At 53.0% G+C, this 16,344-nt stretch overlaps 3 protein-coding genes across 3 annotated transcripts in view; all 3 read left to right on the top strand.

Annotated features, from left to right (window-relative positions):
* Positions 1-16,344, top strand: part of TSPEAR (thrombospondin type laminin G domain and EAR repeats) — a 143,000-nt gene that overhangs the window by 106,723 nt on the left and 19,933 nt on the right. Inside the window, exons 3-7 of the mRNA XM_070366815.1 lie at positions 10,542-10,780; positions 12,263-12,353; positions 13,395-13,551; positions 14,772-14,903; positions 15,582-15,808. Coding sequence (XP_070222916.1) covers positions 10,542-10,780; positions 12,263-12,353; positions 13,395-13,551; positions 14,772-14,903; positions 15,582-15,808 — 846 coding nt within the window. The remainder of the gene's footprint in view (positions 1-10,541; positions 10,781-12,262; positions 12,354-13,394; positions 13,552-14,771; positions 14,904-15,581; positions 15,809-16,344) is intronic.
* Positions 632-1,348, top strand: LOC138986840 (keratin-associated protein 10-8-like). Its single transcript, XM_070366801.1, has one exon. It carries the CDS (start codon positions 632-634, stop codon positions 1,346-1,348), a length of 717 nt encoding a protein of 238 aa, XP_070222902.1.
* LOC106700751 (keratin-associated protein 10-8-like) lies at positions 7,265-7,891 on the top strand. Its single transcript, XM_070366816.1, has 2 exons — positions 7,265-7,659; positions 7,711-7,891. The coding sequence occupies exons 1-2, from the start codon at positions 7,265-7,267 to the stop codon at positions 7,889-7,891; spliced, it is 576 nt and encodes a 191-aa protein (XP_070222917.1).

Raw genomic sequence — 16,344 nt, 5'->3', positions numbered from 1 at the left:
TCCCTTCTCTCTGGAAAGTGTTCTGTTTCTCCCTTTGCTGCACACATTCTGTCCCTGGAAACCTCGTCTGACGCAGCTGGACCTTCCCTCCATCCTGCGCTGTGCTTGAGACATGTCTTGGTTCTTCTCACTCACTCCTTCTCCCTTTGGCTGGTCTGTCCACTGTTCAGCCCTGGTGCTTGAGAGGGATGTCCTACAGCAGGTGACAGCACTGTCCCAACTTTGAGCTCTGTGATGCCAAGTCTCTGAGACGGGGGTTCACAGCCGCTCCCCTGCAGAGCCATGGAGACAGGTGGGAGAGGAGAGCCTGCAGGCACACACAGGTGGGGCTCCGGGACCCTAGATTAATCCTGTGTTTGCTTAGAGAACCTCACACAGCTCAGGGTGATCCAGCCCTCAACCAGGACATGCATTATATAAGCAGCAAACTCTTGTGTAAATAAACAAGAAGTAATAGGGGCTCAAAACACCAACAAGGAAAGGGAAGCCTCAGGGAGCCTTCAGCTGGCCCAACATACACCTGGACAGGGTATAAAAGGCCCACAGCCCTGAGCAGTGCTCACACACTCACTCACTCACTCACTCACACACACTCACATCCTCACCCTCCTCCAGCCCCACCGCCTCCACCATGGCTTCCTCTGCCTTGTCTGTCTGCTCCAGTGACTTGAGCTACGGCAGCCGGGTCTGCCTGCCCGGGTCCTGTGACTCCTGCACCAGCTCCTCCTGGCAGGTGGACGACTGTCCAGAGAGCTGCTGCGAGCCCCCCTGCTGTGCCCCCAGCTGCTGTGCCCCAGCCCCCCGCCTGACCCTGCTCTGTGCCCCAGTGAGCTGCGAGTCCAGCCCTTGCTGCCAGCCAGCCTGCAGCAGCTCCTGCACGGACTTGTGCTGCCAGCAGTCTAGCTGCCAGTCCTCCTGCTGCACCTCCTCCCCTTGCCAGCAGGCCTGCTGTGAGCCCGTCTGCTGCAGGCCTGTCTGCTGCACACCTGTCTGCTGCAGGCCCATCTGCTGCACACCTCTCTGCTGCAGGCCTGTCTGCTGCACACCTGTCTGCTGCAGGCCCGTCTGCTGCACACCTGTCTGCTGCAGGCCCGTGTGCTGTGAGTCCTCCCCTTGCTCAGCCTCCTTGTGCTGCCAGCCCAATCCCTGCTCCTCGGTCAGTTGCAGACCCTCCTCCTCCGTGTCCCTCCTCTGCCGTCCTGTGTGCCGCCCCGCCTGCTGTGTGCCCACCTCCTCCTGCCAGCCCAGCTGCTGCCGCCCGGCCTCCTGCGTGTCCCTGCTCTGCCGGCCCGCGTGCTCCCGCCCTACTTGCTGCATCCCAACCTCAGCCCCAGAGCCCTGTTGCTGACCTGGCACATTGCCAACTCCTTCCAGGGCCAACGCTGACTTTCACCTGAAATTTCTGTAGCCTTAGGCCAGTCTGGGTTCTCCTTCTGCCCCAGAGTTTCCTGTGAGCAGCCTGGGCTGGCTCCTAGTTCCCTCCAGGCCCTGAGTGTCAGCCAGCATGCGGCTCTCCATCCTTGTTGGTCATGGATTTTGTCCTGACCTAGGTGAGGGGTCTGCCTATTAACAAATAAAGTCATTGTCATGTCGTCTCTGTGCCTTGAATGCGTATCTCTTCAAACCCTGGGAAAGACCTTTGTTGTGGACAGTGGTCTGGGCTGGTTTAGAAACCTGGCCTTGAGTTGTATCCAGGACTGTAACATCATCAGGCACGGCTAACCACGCCCTGCTACTCTCTGCCAGGGTGTCCTGAGGCCATAATTCGACTGCAGCCTCCAGTCCAGAGTATCCTGCTCACCTGTAGACCCCTGCATGAAGTGAGTGATGGGTGGCAGTGGGGCATATGTTCAGGCCCCAAGCTTGCACACTGGGAACATGGGGCTTCCCTAGGGACAAAGAAGACCCCGTTTAGTAAACATCTGCCTTGAATACGTAAAGCTTACTCCAGAAACAGCTTCAGACAGGCTGGTGCCAGCCATTCCCTAGTGCCCTGGACAGGACTGTGAGTGCTTCCCTCTGTGTGGGAAGGTCTGGATGGTGAGAGCCACATGCAGTGATGTTGGGAGCCTGTGTGAGTCAAGGTTCTCCAGAGAAAGAACCCATAAGACATGTGCAGGTATGCAGAGATTGATGTTGAGGAGCTAGCTCACACAGTTTGGAGGCGGGCCAGACCCAAATCTGCAGGGTGAGCTTCCAGGGAAGAGTCGGTGTTGCAGCTACAGATGACCAGCTGGTAGAATCTCTTTCTCCTTGGGGGACCTCAGTCTGTTGTCACTGTCTTCACTGCTTGGGTGTAGCCCACCCACATTTTGTAGGGCAATCTGTTTTACTCCTAGTCCACTGATTTCAGTATTGTTCTCATCTAAAAAGCAACTGTGTCATGATCCAGACATGTTTACCCAGACAACTGGGCACCATGGCCTGGTCAGTTGACCCTTGAAACTATCCATCACAGGGACCAACAGCCAAGGGGGATGGGCTATTTGGAAATGACAGGTGCTTGCTGGGCGATGCCCTCAGGAATTGAAGTATTAAGGCAGCTATCCCTCTGGGGAAATACAGGGAGGAGGGACATACCCTGGCCCTTTAGGACAGTGCTGGGTAGGCACCTGCGGGGCAGTGTGAAGGGCCTTGACTGGGGGCCTCATATGTAACTGTACCTATTATAATACGCATGCATGTGTGCTGAGTTGCTTCAAGCGTGTCTGATTCTTTGTGACCTTATAGGCTGTAACCTGCCTGACTCTTCTGTCCATGAGCTTCTCCAGGCAAGAGTACAGGAGTGGGTTTCTATGCCCTCCTCCAGGGGCTCTTCCTGACCCAGAGGTCAAATCTATGTCTTTTGCAGTTCCTGCTAGCAGGCAAATACTTTACTGCTGAGCCACAGGGGAAGCCCAACTGTTATAATAGCCACATTTAAAAGTGAAAAAAGACAGGTAGAGTTTATTTAATTACATTTTATTAAACCCAATATATGCAAAATGTTTAAAGACATGGGAATAGCAGACCACACTACCTGTCTCCTGAGAAACCTGAATGTGGGTCAAGAAGCAACGATTAGAACTGGATATGTAACAGTGGACTGGTTCCAAATTGGAAAGGAGTATCAAGGCTGTATATTGTCACCCTGCTTATTTAGCTTATATGCAGAGTACATCATGCAAAATGCCAGGCGGGATGAAGTACAAGCTGGAATCAAGATGACTAGGAGAAATATCAACAAGCTTAGTGATGCAGATGATACCACCCTTATGGCAGAAAGTGAAGAGAAACTAAAGAGCCTCTTGATGAGGGTGAAAGAGGAGAGTGAAAAATCTGACATGAAACTCAGCATTCAAAAAACTAAGATCATGGCATCTGGTCCCATCATTTCATGGGAAATAGATGGGGAAACAATGGAAACAGTGACAGACTTTATTTCTGGGGGCTCCAAAATCACTGCAGATGGTGACTGCAGCCATGAAATTAAAAGATGCTTGCTCCTTAGAAGAAAAGCTATGACCAACCTAGACAGCATATTAAGAAGCTGAGACATTACTTTGCCAACAAAGCTCTGTCTAGTTAAGCTGTCGTTTTTCCAGTGGTCATGTATGGATGTGAGAGTTGGACCATAAAGAAGGCTGGGCACCAAAGAATTGATGCTTTTGAACTGTGGTGTTGGAAAAGATTCTTGAGAGTCCCTTGGACAGCAAGGAGATCAAGCCTGACTATTCATTGGAAGGACTGATGCTAAAGCTGAAGCTCCAATACTGTGGCCACCTGATGGGAAGAGCTGACTCATTAGAAAAGACTCTAATGTTGGGAAGATTGATAGCAAATGGAATAGAGAGAGGCAGAGGGTGAGATGCTTAGATAGCATCATCGACTCAGTGGGTATGAATTTGAGCAAACTCTAGGAGACAGTGGAGGACAGAGGAGCCTGGCGTGCTGCAGTCCATAGGGTCACAAAGAATTGGACTTAGCTTAGTGACTGAACAACAACAACAATCCAAAAGCTTAGTTTCAATACACTTGATATTAATAAAGTATCAGAACTCACCAGGGTCACTGCCTGAGAAGGGTCAGACACTGTATGTACCAACAGAACCCTAAGGTCTAAACTCTGTTTAGACTTTTCTTCCTTTTCTTCTCACCTCAGTTCACTTCAGTTCAGTTCAGTCGCTCAGTCCTGTCCAACTCTTTGCAACCCCATGAATCACAGCACACCAGGCCTCCCTGTCCATCACCAACTCTCGGAGTTCACTCAAACTAACGACCATCTAGTCGGTGATGCCATCCAGCCATCTCATTCTCTGTTGTCCCCTTCTCCTCCTGCCCCCAATCCCTCCCAGCATCAGAGTGTTTTCCAGTGAGTCAACTCTTCGCATGAGGTGCCCAAAGTATTGGAGTTTCAGCTTTAGCATCAGTCCTTCCAAAGAACAGCCAGGACTGATCTTTAGAATGGACTGGTTGGATCTCTTTGCAGTCCAAGGGACTCTCAAGAGTCTTCTCCAACACCACAGTTCAAAAGCATCAATTCTTTGCACCTACACCTGCCTAATTCCCCATGTGCTCCTGTATGTGACATCACTTGGGCCGTTTGTCTTCTTTCTTTCTGTTTTTGTGTTTAAGACTTTTTTAACATGGACCATTTTTAAAGTCTTTATTGAATTTTTTACCACATTGCTTCTTTTCTGTGTTTCAGTTTTTCTGGCTGAGGGGCGTGTGGGATCTTGGCCTCCTGACCAGGGACTGAACCCACACCCCATGCACTGGAGGGTGGATCCTTAACCACTGGACCTCCAGGGGAGTCCCATCGTTGGTCTTGTTTCTTTAAATATTTCTCCAAGAGGGAAACATGAGTAGAGTGTTTTCCAAGCTCTTGCTTATGTGAAAACACACTGCTGTTCTCTTTACTTGAGGAATATATAAGGGGCTTCCCAGGTGGCACTACTGGTAAAGACTTGGCCTGCCAGTGCAGGAGAATGCTGTAATAATTTGAAAAAAGAAAAAAATCAGTCTTAGTCCCCAGTGTTCCCCCAGAGCTCTGTGTCTCTCACTGTTTGGTGGGAGAGGTATGGGGTCCGACCGGTCAGGGTTCATTTCCAGACTGTTGGCCGTTTCTTCCTGCCTGGAGATGGAGCTGCCCTTCATTCAGTTCTGCCAATGTATGACTAGGGTGGGCTCTAAAACTCCAATGCTCTTGAATTCATGAGGCCCTTCCAGTCCAAACACACGCACCTTGGTTCGCTCAGCTCAGAGTGGTTCGTGTTCAGTCCTGTCTTTACTGTTCTATCCTAGCTCTTCCTTCTTCCTTGTTAGCAACTGTGTGATCATGTTTGGTGTCAGTGAAACACATGGTCTGTTTATTACATTTTCTCTCATCATATTTGGGGATTTATGCTTTACCTCTGTTGGAGTAAGAAGTGGCACCTCACCCCAGTATTCTTGCCTGGAGAATGCCATGGACAGAGGAACATGGCGGGCTACTGTCCATGGGGTCAAAAAGAGATGGACACGACTGAGCCCCTGAGCAAACATGCATACTTTACCTCTGTAGTTTGGAGGAACTAGCAGTGTGCTGGAAACCACAGAGTTGATTTTCTGTGGTGTTAATTTTGCTGCTTCCCGCCTCTGTTGTAAATTTTCAGCTCAGCTGCCTGGTGCTAAGCTTCCCTGGACACGTGCTTCCTTCTGCGAGTAGCACTGAAGTTGGCCTGGGGGAAGGCCTGGCTAAGAGCCTCGATCCTATACACAGACGGCTGGCTTCCAGTCCCAGTCCTGACGATGAAAGGTTGTTGCTGAACGAAAAGACGCCGGGATTCTTGGCCTCCGGAGGAGAAGAATTCAATCCAGGGCCAGAGATGAGGCTTGATTGCTCAGAGCTTTGCGTAATAAAGTTTTATTAAAGTATAAAGGAGATAGAGAAAGCTTCTGACATAGGCATCAGAAGGGGGCAGAAAAAGTACCCCCCTGCTAGTCTTCAGCTGGATGTTATATAGTCACTAGCAGTCTGTTAATGAAAGAAAGGAATGTCTTTAAACTTAGAATGGCACCAGGCCCCTCATCCATAAGATGCATTTTGGGATAATGTTGGCACCAGATGATTCATCCCGGGCCATAAAACGATTGACTTAAATCTTGTAGAAGGGCAGATTACCATACAAATAGTTTCATTTACATAGATTAGGGGAACAATATCTGAGTATAACATACTGTTTTGTCAAGTAGGTTCTGAGCCATTAGGCAGAACCGACTTGAAGACAGAGTCTGGGGTAAATGCATAGCACATTAACATAGCTTAAGACAAACATTTCCATAAGAAAAATGCATTGGTTAACTCAAGGTTTGAGAATAGTTAACTTCAGGTGAAACCAGGTGTCATTATGGCAACACAGTATTTTAAGAGAAACCTCCTTTCAAATTTGTATAGAGAAGGAAAAAATATCACTAGTTTGTTTCCTCCTGCCACTTGAGAGAGATAAAAATGTCTGACACTTGCAGCCTATTTCCTCCATTTGGAGACCCCTGGCCTTCCTGCCTGTTACTTTGGGCTGTGTGACCTGGAGATGGTTGCTTAACGTCTCTGTGCCTGGGCTGCCTCATCTATTTGCGGAAACTTCCTTACTGAGGAAACTTCCTTCCTTCCTTCCTTCACCCAGCATTGTTCCTGTTTTTCAGTTGCTCAGTCGTGTCCCATTCTTCGTGACCCCATGGACTACAGCATAACAGGCTTCCCTGTCCTTCACCATCTCCCAGAGCTTGCTCAGACTCACGTCCATTGAATCAATGTTGCCATCTAACCAACTTGTCCGCTGTTGTCCCCTTCTCCTCCTGCTTTAATCTTGCCCAGCATCAGGATCTTTTCTAATGAGTCAGCTCTTTGAATCAGTGGCCAAAGGATTGGAGCTTCAGCTTCAGCATCAGTCCTTCCAGTGAATATTCAGGGTTGATTTCCTTTAGGATCTTACCTCAGATATTTTCTATATCTTTTCTGGAGCCAAACAAAGGAGAAATGGAAAAACATCCTGCAACATTTACGCAGTATATTTATGCTCACGGGTTTAATGAGTGAAAACAATTGTGGAAACTACGCCAGCACTAATGAGGGGCTCCTGCAGCCAGCTCTCAACCCCAACAAGGAAGGGAGGGCCTGGGAATCTCCTGTGGGGACAACACAAGCCAGGGGCCAGGTATAAAAGCCCTGCATCCCAAGCACCTCACTCACACAGCTCTACACTCACACACACTCAAACCCTCCTCCAACCCCACCGTCTCCACCATGGCAGCCTCCACCCTGTCTGTCTGCTCCAGCGACCTGATGTATGACTGTCCAGAGAGCTGCTGCGAGCCCCCCTGCTGTGCCCCCAGCTGCTGCGCCCCAGCCCCCCGCCTGACCCTCCTCTGTGCCCCAGTGAGCTGCAAGTCCCGCCCCTGCTGCCAGCCAGCCTGCAGCAGCTCCTGCCTGGCCTCATGCTGCCAGCAGTCTAGCTGCCAGCCCTCCTGCTGCACCTCCTCCCCCTGCCAGCAGGCCTGCTGTGAGCCCGTCTGCTGCACCCCTGTCTGCTGCAGGCCTGTCTGCTATACACCTGTCTGCTGCAGGCCCGTCTGCTCCAGGCCTGTCTGCTGCACCCCTGTCTGCTGCAGGCCCATCTGCTGCACCCCTGTCTGCTGCAGGCCTGTGTGCTGTGAGGCCTCCCCTTGCTCAGCCCCCTCATCCTGCTGCAGACCCTCCTCCTCAGTGTCCCTCCTCTGCCGCCCTGTGTGCCGCCCCGCCTGCTACGTGCCCATTTCCTCCTGCCAGCCAAGCTGCTGCCGCCCAGCCTCCTCTGTGTCCCTCCTCTGCCAGCCTACATGCTCCCGCCCAGCCTGCTGTGTCCCTGTCTCAGCCCCAGAGCCCTGCTGCTGACCTGGCACATCACTTGTGGGCCAGCCAGCCTCAGGTCCCACCTGTGACTCGGTCCTCCCACCCTCCCTCTGTCCTCACCTGAGCTGGGTGGCTGCCCTCACTCAGGACAGGCTCCCCAATGTCTCCACTGTCCTGACTGACTGACCTCTCACTCCTGCCCCCAGGAACCCCAAGCTCACGGCTCCCAGGGCTCCTGCCTCCCAGGAATCACCTCCAGCTGTCTCTGGGTCATTGCCCCCCTACCCCTCCAGGTCCTCTGTCTGGGTCACTTGGCCTTGACTTCCAACCTTGGGTGCACCCCCTTGGGCACGGGGATAAATAAACTCAGTTCATCACCTGATCTGCTCTGTTCATCTCACCTTCACTGAGGGTAAACCCAGGGTTTTGACCAGACACTGGTCTTCTCCAGCTACAAGTATTTCTAGGGGGTGAGTGACAAGCCACTGGAAGGGCAGTGGCCTGACTCCTCTGGGCAGGCACACTGGGTGGGGCTCCTGCCCTCGCTGGGAAGGACCGGGTTGCTCAGGTCCTGTGGTCCTGGGAGGTGAACGTGGGGGGAGTGGAGGTGCCTGTCCAGCCCGGATGCGCTTGCTGTGACGTCAGCGTCTTTCCCAACCCCTGCCTTGCCCCAACCACCACCGTGAGCATTTTGTCCCACTGTGCCCTCAGGCACACACTCCTGAGAGGTGGCTTCTGGAGATACCTTCTACAGGAAGATAAGCACAGGGGCCACAAGTGTTCCCTTGGCGCCGGAGTGGGCAGAGGCCAAGTGACCCAAACTGTTCACATGGATGTTACTAAATTAGCTGTTAAACTTGAGGACCATGAAGGCTTTCTGTTTTAGTGTAATACTTGCTTGAAATTTCACTCACACTTTCACATGGGCAAAGACTTGCTAAAAGATTATATTCTATATTTTACATATCTGCTTAGCATGCAGATTTAATCATTTTCAGTTCTTTACCTTTTTGTGATATTAGGCTAGAAATCGTTGTTCAGTCATTAAGTTGTGTCTGACTGTTTGTGACTCCAATGGACTGCAGCACGCCAGGCTTCCCCATCCTTCACTGTTTCCCAGAGTTTGCTCAAACTCATGTCTGTTGAGTTGGTGATGCCATCCAACCATCTCATTCTCTGTCACCCCCTTCTCCTCTTGCCCTCATTCTTTCCCATCACCAGGGTCTTTTTCCAGTGAGTTGGCTCTTCGCATCAGGCGGCCAAAGTATTGGCGCTTCAGCTTCAGCATCAGTCCTTCCTGTGAATATTCAGGGCTGATTTCCTTTAGGACTGACTGGTTTGATCTCCTCACTGTCCAAGGAACTCTCAAGAGTCTTCTCCAGCACCACAGTTTGAAAGCATCAATTCTTTGGCACTCAGCCTTCTTTATTTTTAGGCTAGAAATGAACAGACTCTAAGTTGCATTAACAAACAGTCAAGTATGTATGGTCTCTCTGTGGTTCAAGCTGGAAAGTGATGCTCAGCTGGGGTTGCTGGTGTTTGGAGATGGTGATCATGCGGGTTGTGAGAGGTTTTTAAAATTGTGGAAAAATACATGTAAAGTGGCATTTCCCTTCTAGCCCTTTTTAAGTGTGTGGTTCAGTGGCAGTAAGGACAGTCACTGTTGTGCAGTGATCACCACCGCCCACCTCCAGAACCTTTTTCATCCTCCCCAAAATGGACCTCTACCGACACTGGATAATAGCTCCCAACACCCCCAGCCCCTGGTACCCACTCCACTTTCTGTCTCGGACTCTGACCCCTTCAGCCATGTCATATGAGTGCACTCTACACTAGTCGTCCTTCTGTGACTGGCTTACATCACCCAGCGTAATGTCCTCCAGGTTTATCCAGGTTGATGTCAGAACTTCCTTTTTAAGGTTGAATAATATCTCATTGCATGAATGCACCACATCTTACTTATCCGTTTCTTCATTGATGGACACTGGTTGCTGTGACATTTTAACTTTTGAGAGTAACACAGGTAAGAACAGGGGTGTACAATTGCCTCTTCCGGACACTGCTGTCAGTCCTTTGGGGTGTCTGCCAAAAGTGGAATTGCTAAGTCAGATGGTAATTCCACATAAATTTTTTGAGGAGTCTCCTTATTGTTTTATTTTTTTATTTCTTAATTGGAGAGCATATACACTGAGAAATCCACAGTTCAAAAAGGCACATGTACCCCAACGTTCCTTTCTGTTTTTTATTAGTATTACCACTACTCCATTTTCCATCCCCACCAACAGCGCACAGGGCCTCCAATTTCCCCACATCCTCGCCAACACGCAGTTTTCTGTTTCACTGACAGTAGCTGTCCTCAGGGACCCCAGCGGTTGGTTTGGTTTTATCACAGACTCTGGTTACTGCCTCAGGCACTACAGTCTGGAGCCCCAGCTCTCACCTGCTCCCCTCCCCTGCCCCTTCACCTGTCCTGCTCCCGTGCCTGCTCCGCCCCCTCACCTGCTCCGCCCCTGCCACCCCTCACCTGCCCCGCAACTTCACTTGCCCCTCACCTGCCACTTCACCCACCCTGGCCCTTCGCTTGCCCGCCCCCAACCCCTCACCTGCCCTGCCCCTTCATCCGCCACGCCCCCTCACCTACCCCGCCCACCACCTGCCCCGCCCCTCACCTCACCCGCCCCCTCTCTTGCAGAAGAACGAGTACCTGCTGGCGGTGGTGGCAGAGGAGCGGGACTCGCTGCTGCTGGGCCTGCGATACTCACCCACCCAGCTGCACTTCCTCTTCCTCAGCGAGGACGGGGCAGGCGCCTGGCAGACCCGAGTGTCCTTCCGCAGCCCGGCTCTGGTGGACGGCCAGTGGCACGTGCTGGTCTTGGCCGTGTCCGAGGGCTCCTTTTCGCTCACTACGGACTGCGGCCCCGCCGTGGACATGTAGGTACTGCGACACCCTGAGAGGGTCGCGTGGGGCTGTGTGCTGCCTGGCAAGGGGGATCCACACAGCCAGCCGGTACATGTGGCCGCCCGGGACAGCTCACAGTGCACACGTGGACCCGGCCTAGGACCTGAGCCCTGGCGGATGCGGTCAGGCTGGAGGAGGAGCACCAGGCTCAGCTGGTGGACCTGGAGCTGCCCTGCTAGAAAAGCGGTGGGTGGGGGCGCACGGGTGCGAAGGGAGCCGAAGCCTGCCCGCGTCCTCGCTGTGTGGACTGGACTTGACCGAGTAAAAGCACTGCTAAAGAGTCGGTAGCATCGCTTAAGGCCCAGGGGAAGGTCAGGGTGAACTCTGGCACCAGGAGCCCAAAAGGAGCTGCCCCCGATCCAGCCCAGGGCTTTCTTCCCCCTATATGTATGTATTTATTTTGGCTCTGTCTGGTTTCAGTTGCCCCAGCAGGTGGGATCTTTCCTCCCGGTGCAGCGCCTTCTGTCTAGTGTCCCCCAGCTCCAGAGTTCCAGGGCTCCGTAGTTGTGTTGCACAGGCTTAGTTGCCCCACAGCACATGGGATCTTAGTTCTCAGACCAGGGATCAAACCCACATCCCCTGCATTGAAAAGCAGGCTCTTAACCACTGGACCGCCAGGGAAGTCCTGAGGCGCAAGTCTTGCTTTGTGACTTTCAACCCATCATTTAACCTCTCTGACTCAGTTTCCTTTTCTGGGGTGAGGGAATAAATAGTCAGCAAAACTCCCAATTAAAGGTACAGAACAATCTTCATAGCTTTGACACAACCCCCGGCAAGCTCCAGACTAGAAATTGTTCGGTCCTAATTCCAGCCACATCTTCCTACACCCCCTGGGTCACCAACAAGGTGAACCCCCTCTAACTCTGACACCATTTGTCCCTTCGCCCTGGGCTCAGAGGAGGGGGGCAGACTGGGGACCCCCGTGTGGACAGAAGTCACTGGAGGCCTCTGTGAGATGGAGAGGGGCCACTGAGCACTTCTGCAGCACATGCTTTTGTAGAAGACCCTGTCCTGAGGCAAAGCATGTCCCCCAAATTCACATCTGCCAGAACCAGGAATGGGGCATCATTTGGACGCAGCATCCCTACTGGGATAACTGAGCTCAGTTGAGGTCATGCTGGAGGAGGGTGGCCCTGAGTCAAGTGATTGGTGACCCGAGGAAAAGAGGAGCAGAGGAGAGGCCACACGATTTGGTCAGAAGCCAGGAGCTCTGGGAGCTGAAAGAGGCTCCCCTCAAGTCTTCAGAGGGGACACACCCAGATGACACCCTGATCTCAACTTCTGGCCTCCAGCACCATGAGGGAACACACTTCTGTTATTTAAGGCGGTGGAGCTAGTCACAGCTGCCCCTAGACACTGGTACAGCCTCACGGTGCTGCCCGCTGTCCTTTCTGCATAAGTGGGCTTCGAGTCTGCTCTCCCATGGCCCTAAAACCACCCTCCAATGTTTTCAGAATGGCTGACATGCCCTTTCCAGCCACCCTATCTGTGCGAGGAGCCCGGTTCTTCATCGGCAGTCGGAGGAGGACGAAAGGCCGATTCACGGTAAGGATGGAGGCACTGCCCACCAGGCCCTCCCAACACCAGTGCTCCTGGGGGCTGTCACCACTGGCCTGGCACCCCGATGCTCTAATTAAACAATTGTGTGTGCCAAATGGGAATGGGGAGCATAAGGGCTCAGAGGAGACCCCTGCTAGCCAGGCACACTCCCCTATAGGCCCTTTGCGCCTGCTGTGCCCTCCTCCTGGAGTGTGAGTCCCCAGTCCTGCCATGGTGCACTCCAGTGACCCTGGGGCCTTGCCTTGTGCCCTTGTACCATGAAGGCCTTGCTCACCCCTGAGAAGATGCCCCCACACCCAGCCCTCTCATCCCCTTTCCGGATGGTCTTTGTAGCCATGACCTCCTTCAGACCAGCTATGTGTCTGGTCATTGCCTGCCTGTCTCCCCCTTAGAGTGTTGGTGGGGGGACCTTGCTCACTGAGGATATGGGCTTTTGTTTCTTGCTGTGTCCAGTGTTGAGAACCATGCCTTGTGCATAAGAGGTGAGATCTGAATATTTACCAATGGGATGCTTGGATGGATGGATGGACGGATGGATGGATGGATGGGTGGACAGCTAGATGGATGTACAGAGTAATAGAAAGATGGGTGGTGGATGGACAGATGGGAGGACAGCTAGGTGAACAGATAGATGAATGGATGTATAGATGGATGGATGGATGGATGGATGGGCATTTGGGTGGGTGGATGGATGAATGGATGACTGGACAAAGAGATGGATGGATGAACAGAGAGATGAATAGATGGACGGGCAGATAAGTGGACAGATGGATGGACAAGTGGACATACAGACGAATGACCAATGCACCCAGTCATTCTAGGTCAGTCCACAGGAAGAACCTATTCTGTGGTGTAATCACCTTAGAACTGTGCACAGCTCTCAACCACTGCTCCCAGTGCCCCCTAACCTACAGGCAGACTCCTCTCTCTTGGCCACCCCTCCCTCAGGGTCTGGGTAGGCTGAGCCCAGGGGTCATCAGGCCCTCCAACAGCACAGGTCTGAGTGCCCTGCCCCTCCCTCTGCAGGGCCTGGTGAGGCAGCTGGTTCTGTTGCCTGGCTCAGATGCCACCCCGAGGCTCTGTCCCTGCGTGAATCCTGAGCTCGCTGTGCTGTCCATCCCTGCTATCCTGCATGGCCTCACAGGGAAGCCGGAAGACAACGAGGTGCTAAAATACCCCTATGGTTAGTAGGCCAAAGCTACCCCTCTCCACACTGAGAGAAGACCCTGAGAGCCTGGTCACCCCCAGGTTCCCCAGGCACAAGACAGGAGGGTGCTTATCATGTGGACGAATGGATAGCTGGGGCTGATGCAGATGACCTCCTCCCTGGGGAGGCAGACGACACTCTTAGATCCACGTGCTTAAGCCCCACCAGACGGTGCCCTTGATGGACCACTCGTCCTGCCTGGGACCTGGGGCTGAGCTGACACGAATTCCTTCTCTGACTCCCACCTGCCACCTGCTATGCTCCCAGAGCAGCATCTGGGGCCCGTTCTCCCCTTCCCTCTCCAACAGACACCAAACCTCAACCCCCCAGTGGGGACCCTGATCTTCATGATGTTCGGTTCTATTTTCTGGGACCCCTCAGCCTAGAAGGTCCCCAGCACTGGCATTTCTCATTTGTGTTTGCACCTCCCCAATGTAAAGTCAGTGTTGACTTTATTTAAGCTATACCCTCTGCCATGGAGAATCCAAAACTCTCTCCCCGACAGCCCCAACTCCTACTGGGGAGGTGGGGAGACCCCTGACTCCTTCCAGAGCCTCACGGCCCTTGCTTCACAAGTCAGGGAAGCCCCTTGAGCAAGTCGGCCCTTAGAGCCAGTCCTGGGCCAGCATCCCCAAATTCCCAGAGTCTCATGACCTCTGGGGTGTTTTCTGGGCCTTGAGCAAGTGTCTGACTCCCAAGGCCTCTGCTGGGCATTTGGCGAGGTTGAGGATGCTCTGTTTCACCGCCTGGCCACTGGGGTCTCAGCTCAGGAGTCACTGTATGGAGGCCACGTGGCGTCATTAGGACAGGGCTGGACCTGGATGAAGCCACGATGACCAGGAATGAGGGGGTCAAGGTGCCTGAGAACCAGACAGACAGAAGTTAGCTGAACCTGTGCTAGTGAGTCTCAGATGGAGGAGAGAGAAAGGCAGCGTGATTACTGAGGGTTCTCAGAGGAGCTAGGGTCTGGGGAAGAACTTGGTGGGCAGGTGGCTGGACTTCAGGGGCATGTCCAGGTCCTGTGCACAGATGCCGAGGGCAAGTCCTGGGCTTTCGGGTCTCCCTGCCTCCCAGAGGCCTCGTTACGACCTGAGTGGTTCCTGGAAGGAGTACAGGGGTCAGGGGTCACCTGACACCCTTGACTCTGCCTCCCTCTGGGGAGCACATACCCACAGGACATTTGTCACCCCCATCAGAAACCAACATGAAGGTGACGCTGGGACCCCGGCCTCCGTGCACCAAAGCAGAGGATGCCCAGTTCTGGTTCGACGCCAGCCGCAAGGGGCTATACCTGTGCGTGGGCAGCGAGTGGGTCTCCGTGTTAGCAGGTGAGACATGCAGGTCTCCAGGGGCCTAGGGGGTCTTCTCAGAGCCAGTGTTATGTAGGAAGAGGGAACGAACCTCACAGAGCCGCGAGCTTGAGTGTTTCACCTGGAAACACGCGCCCTCCTGGGCCTGACTCGTGGGCTGGCAGGCTCTCATCCATTGTCCCAACTAGGGTAGGCCATGGGCCTCCTCCAGGGTGCTCCATCCACTGTCCTCACCCTCTCCTCCCTCTCTGGTCAGATGGGATGTGATGGTGCCTGGAGCCCAAGAGTGGGGCTGTTGGCAGGGAGGTGAGGAGAGGAGCCGTCTGAGGGTGGGGGTCCCTGGGAAATGGGAACTGGCTGCAGGGGACCGTCCAGGAGCCATGGCCTCCACTCTCTAGTTCACATTCGGGCACAGCTTTTTGTGGAAGTCTGGAGCCTTGTGAAGTGTCTAGTAAGGACCTGACATGTCACTTCCATCCAACAAGTGTCCCTGGGGGCTCTGCAGGCCCTACAGCCCATTCAGGGACCAGAATCTCCTTTGCTGGGCCTCCAGGTGAGGGTGGTACAGGACTTAGGGACACTCGCCTGACCTCATGCTAGGGTCATGGCCCAGGGCCCTGGGGTCACTCCCGGATGTCATCCATCAGGGCTTCTGTTCTGGGAAGCCTTAACCAGTCTCCATGTCTCTATCACAAGCCAAAGAAAAGCTGGATTACGTGGAGGAGCATCAGAGCCTATTCACGAACTCAGAGACGCTGGGCATCGAGGTCTTCGTCATCCCTGAGGCTGGGCTCTTTGTAGCAACCGCCAACCGGAAAACCACATCTGCCATCTACAAGTGGACTGATGGCAAGTTTGCTTCATACCAGAACATTCCCACGCACCAGGCACAGTCCTGGAGACACTTCACCATTGGGAAAAAGGCAAGTTCACATGTGCGACTATGTCATTTTTATCTTGGAAAAACCCACAAAGTCCGAGGGTTGGGGCTCCTTAGGTAGATTTTGGGCTTCCCTGGTGGCTCAGATGTTAAAGAATCTGCCTGCAATGTGGGAGACCTAGGTTCAGTCCCTGGGTTGGGAAGATCTCCTGGAGAAGGAAATGGCAACCCACTCCAGTATCCTTGCCTGGAGAATTCCATGGACAGAGGAACCTGGTGGGCTACAGTCCATGGGGGTCTCAAAGAGTCGGACATGACTGAATGACTTTTGCTTTATGTAGATTTTATGGGGAAAAGCATTTCTACTGGTTTCAGAGCCTCATACAGGTTCTAAATGGCTTTTGAATCAGACACACCTGCGTCTTGGTCTGGAATGTGACTGAAAAAATCTGTTCCATTTCCTACAAAATGGACACAAGACGGCTGCTGGGACATTTCCCACTCCATGCAGACCTGCCACTGCCTCCTCAAAGCTCTGAGATAATCTGACCTAATTTCAGTTCAGTTCAGTCACTCAGT

The sequence above is a fragment of the Bos mutus genome, unplaced genomic scaffold (assembly GCF_027580195.1).
Source record: "Bos mutus isolate GX-2022 unplaced genomic scaffold, NWIPB_WYAK_1.1 CTG214, whole genome shotgun sequence".
NCBI lineage: Eukaryota > Metazoa > Chordata > Mammalia > Artiodactyla > Bovidae > Bos > Bos mutus.
The sequence above is the reverse complement of the archived record's forward strand: the minus strand, read 5'-3'. Positions and strand labels throughout refer to the sequence as shown.

What these genes read in the sequence shown, in the direction of transcription:
- LOC138986840 (XM_070366801.1), top strand. Translation starts at nt 632, where the DNA reads ATGGCTTCCTCTGCCTTGTCTGTCTGCTCCAGTGACTTGAGCTACGGC.
- LOC106700751 (XM_070366816.1), top strand. Translation starts at nt 7,265, where the DNA reads ATGGCAGCCTCCACCCTGTCTGTCTGCTCCAGCGACCTGATGTATGAC. An exon ending in TGCACCCCTGTCTGCTGCAG is followed by an intron (nt 7,660 to 7,710) that starts GCCTGTGTGCTG and finishes ATCCTGCTGCAG; the next exon opens with ACCCTCCTCCTCAGTGTCCC.